The sequence below is a fragment of the Austrofundulus limnaeus genome, unplaced genomic scaffold (assembly GCF_001266775.1).
Source record: "Austrofundulus limnaeus strain Quisiro unplaced genomic scaffold, Austrofundulus_limnaeus-1.0 Scaffold1, whole genome shotgun sequence".
Lineage (NCBI taxonomy): Eukaryota > Metazoa > Chordata > Actinopteri > Cyprinodontiformes > Rivulidae > Austrofundulus > Austrofundulus limnaeus.
In genome coordinates this window covers 9,721,107-9,723,658 of record NW_013952403.1, presented here as the reverse complement: position 1 = coordinate 9,723,658, position 2,552 = coordinate 9,721,107, and the positions used below count along the sequence as shown (strand labels likewise).

The following is a 2,552-nucleotide window of genomic DNA, read 5'->3' as shown; positions in this document are numbered from 1 at the left end:
ATGTTGTTTTTACTCTTATTATGTACATCCAGTTGTCCCTTTAACGTTTTCCTCTGCAATGGAAACTGTTCATCACCATCATCCCTCTCCACGCTTTGATCTCTGGCCGCTCCTGCGCATGCGCCTCCTCATTGGCTGCTCTGCACCGTCTGGAGGAAGTTGGATGCGCGCTCTCCTCGCAGCATCCAGAAGACACCTGGATAAATAAAATAAAAAATATATATAAAATCTGTTGCGATGGGGAGGATCAGGAAAAACCACTTTGGGATTTTGACTTTTTCCCTCATGGTGACTTTGGTCTGGACTCAAAAGTAAATTTTAATTCGCATCTTCTCCGCTGTTTTCGCATCGCTCCTGTTCATTCCTGCGATAACCATTTCCCCCCCTTCTTCTCTCCTTCTCCAGCGTGAAGGATATCAAAGATCCGAGCAACATGCCCCTGGTGAAGGAAACCGTGGACCGGCTGATGAAAGGATACGACATTCGGTTGAGGCCAGATTTCGGAGGTAACAGCGCAAAAATAATAAATAAATAAATAAAAATAGGTGTCATGTTTTTCACACCCTCCTGACGTGTCATACATGTTTAATGAGTCGCAAAAATCTGCTTTCATTTCCATCAGCTAATCATCCCTTCACAGTCAAATTGCCAATTATGGGGTCTGTAGAAACGGTGGTCTGATGAGAGGCTGTTAACGTGATCGATCCCCGCTCATCAATGTTTGATTACTCCGCTAAATAAACCGCAATTAACAAGATTTAGGAGGATCCTGGGTGTCAAACATGACGGTTTTTTTTAATCTTCTCCTTTCTGATGATGATGATGATGGTGGTGGTGGTGAGGATGATGATGATGATGATGCACCAGTCTCCTGGAGGTGCTGGCGTCACGGATCTGTTAAATTTACATGATGGCAGAATTATTCATGTCCCCTCCTTTCCTTTGGCAGGTGCTCCCGTGGCCGTGGGAATGAACATAGACATCGCCAGCATAGACATGGTCTCTGAAGTCAACATGGTAGGTGCATCTTTTAAAGCGTCTGCTGCCTTTTCAAAAAAGATATTTATTTTCTATTTGTTTTGCACCTGGCTCGGCTCGTGCACATGAAAGGCGGACCACCGGCTCCTGTGATTGAGGGGTTATGTCCTGAGAAAATGCACCCTCCTCTTCCTCCTCCAAAAAAAACACATCACCCTTCTGAGAATCCGCATTTGCAGCTCTTGGTGTTGCTGCAACATTTGAATTCAAAACACACACTCACTGGCGCACTCGGACGCACACTTTTGCAGCTGCGCGCGCCAAGAGCTGCCGGTGTGTGTGTTAGAGAGTAATTGGTTACATATGTGCGTGTGTGTGTGTGTGAGACTGTTCCAAATCATGGGTGTCGTTTTTGTTGACAATGACAAGAAAAAGAAAAACTTGCCCAATCCTCTCATCTGAAAGGGACATTCATTGGCCACTTTCAGCTACCCATCATCATCATCATCATCATCCTGTTCTACGTAAATGATCTTCCTCCTACAAATCATATGATGTAAGCAGTTTTTTCTTAAAGACTAATCTCACCGCTCTGAAAAAAAAGAGGGGTTCAGAGAGGAAACTGATAGAGAGGACAGAGGGGAGGAAAAGTTCAGCTTCATGACGGACAGATCAGACCGGCAGCAGGTGCACTCAGTGTCAGGTGGAAAATTATGTGTTTCTGAAAAGTTTAGAGCAAAAATATAAGAGGAAACATCATTAAGAGTCCCTCATGCTTTTATGTTAAACACTATAGAGGAGCTTTGATTGGACTTTGATTTTGCAGCTTGTCAACGTTGTAACAAAAAGTGATATTTACACATATATAGATGCATGTGACTCATCACATCAAACTGAATATTAAGTCAAATGTGGTCAAAATGAACTCAGCACATTTTCAGATTCATGCTTTTGAATTTTGATTCCTGGATCATCCTGATGTCCTGAGTGGATCCAGAGCTACGCCTTAATTTGTTTTCCTAATCAGGATAATTCATTGACATTTGGTCTATATGTTTATTCTAATGAGGACTTTTTGATGTCATTTTAAAGAAGAAACCTCAAGCAATGTTTTGATATTAAAATTTTCCAGCTGGGGGAAAAAAAAAACAGTTGCCATCTTGCAGGAAAATTTACAAAAAATGAAGGCTTTTCGTCTCAAAGTTATGTTTTTGTAGCTACTGCTTAAAAGACGATTTCATTTTTTTAAGATTATATTTGAGATATTTCATTTAAGCAAATATATAAGGTATTTTATTCATAAAATAGTGACAAAATGTAAACGTTTTAACCAAAACACGATAGGTGCCTATTTCTCCACATACGCCTCTTTGGGACTTAATCCTCTGTTTGGGTTACATATAACTCTAGTTTTATAGAAAAAAAGAAATTCTGTGAATTTCACAGTTTACAGATTTTCACTTTTTTTCCCCATTGGGCCTGGTTGTAGTAGTTTGCAGTAATCTTGTGGAAACCGGAAACACAGTACAGTAAGGAACGCCATATTTTCTCTCTTGCTTTTTTTTTTTTTTTTT

At 40.6% G+C, this 2,552-nt stretch overlaps 1 protein-coding gene across 3 annotated transcripts in view; it reads left to right on the top strand.

The window, feature by feature from the left end:
• Positions 1–124: 124 nt before the first annotated feature.
• The window catches only part of gabrb2a (gamma-aminobutyric acid type A receptor subunit beta2a), a 57,799-nt gene continuing 55,371 nt past the window's right edge, over positions 125–2,552 (top strand). Inside the window, exons 1-3 of one of the 3 annotated variants that reach the window (XM_014008860.1) lie at positions 125–311; positions 406–506; positions 950–1,017. In XM_014008860.1, the coding sequence (XP_013864314.1) occupies positions 238–311; positions 406–506; positions 950–1,017 (243 nt within the window). In that variant the 5' untranslated portion in view covers positions 125–237. The remainder of the gene's footprint in view (positions 312–405; positions 507–949; positions 1,018–2,552) is intronic. The other 2 variants (XM_014008852.1, XM_014008846.1) reach the window with 2 other exon arrangements.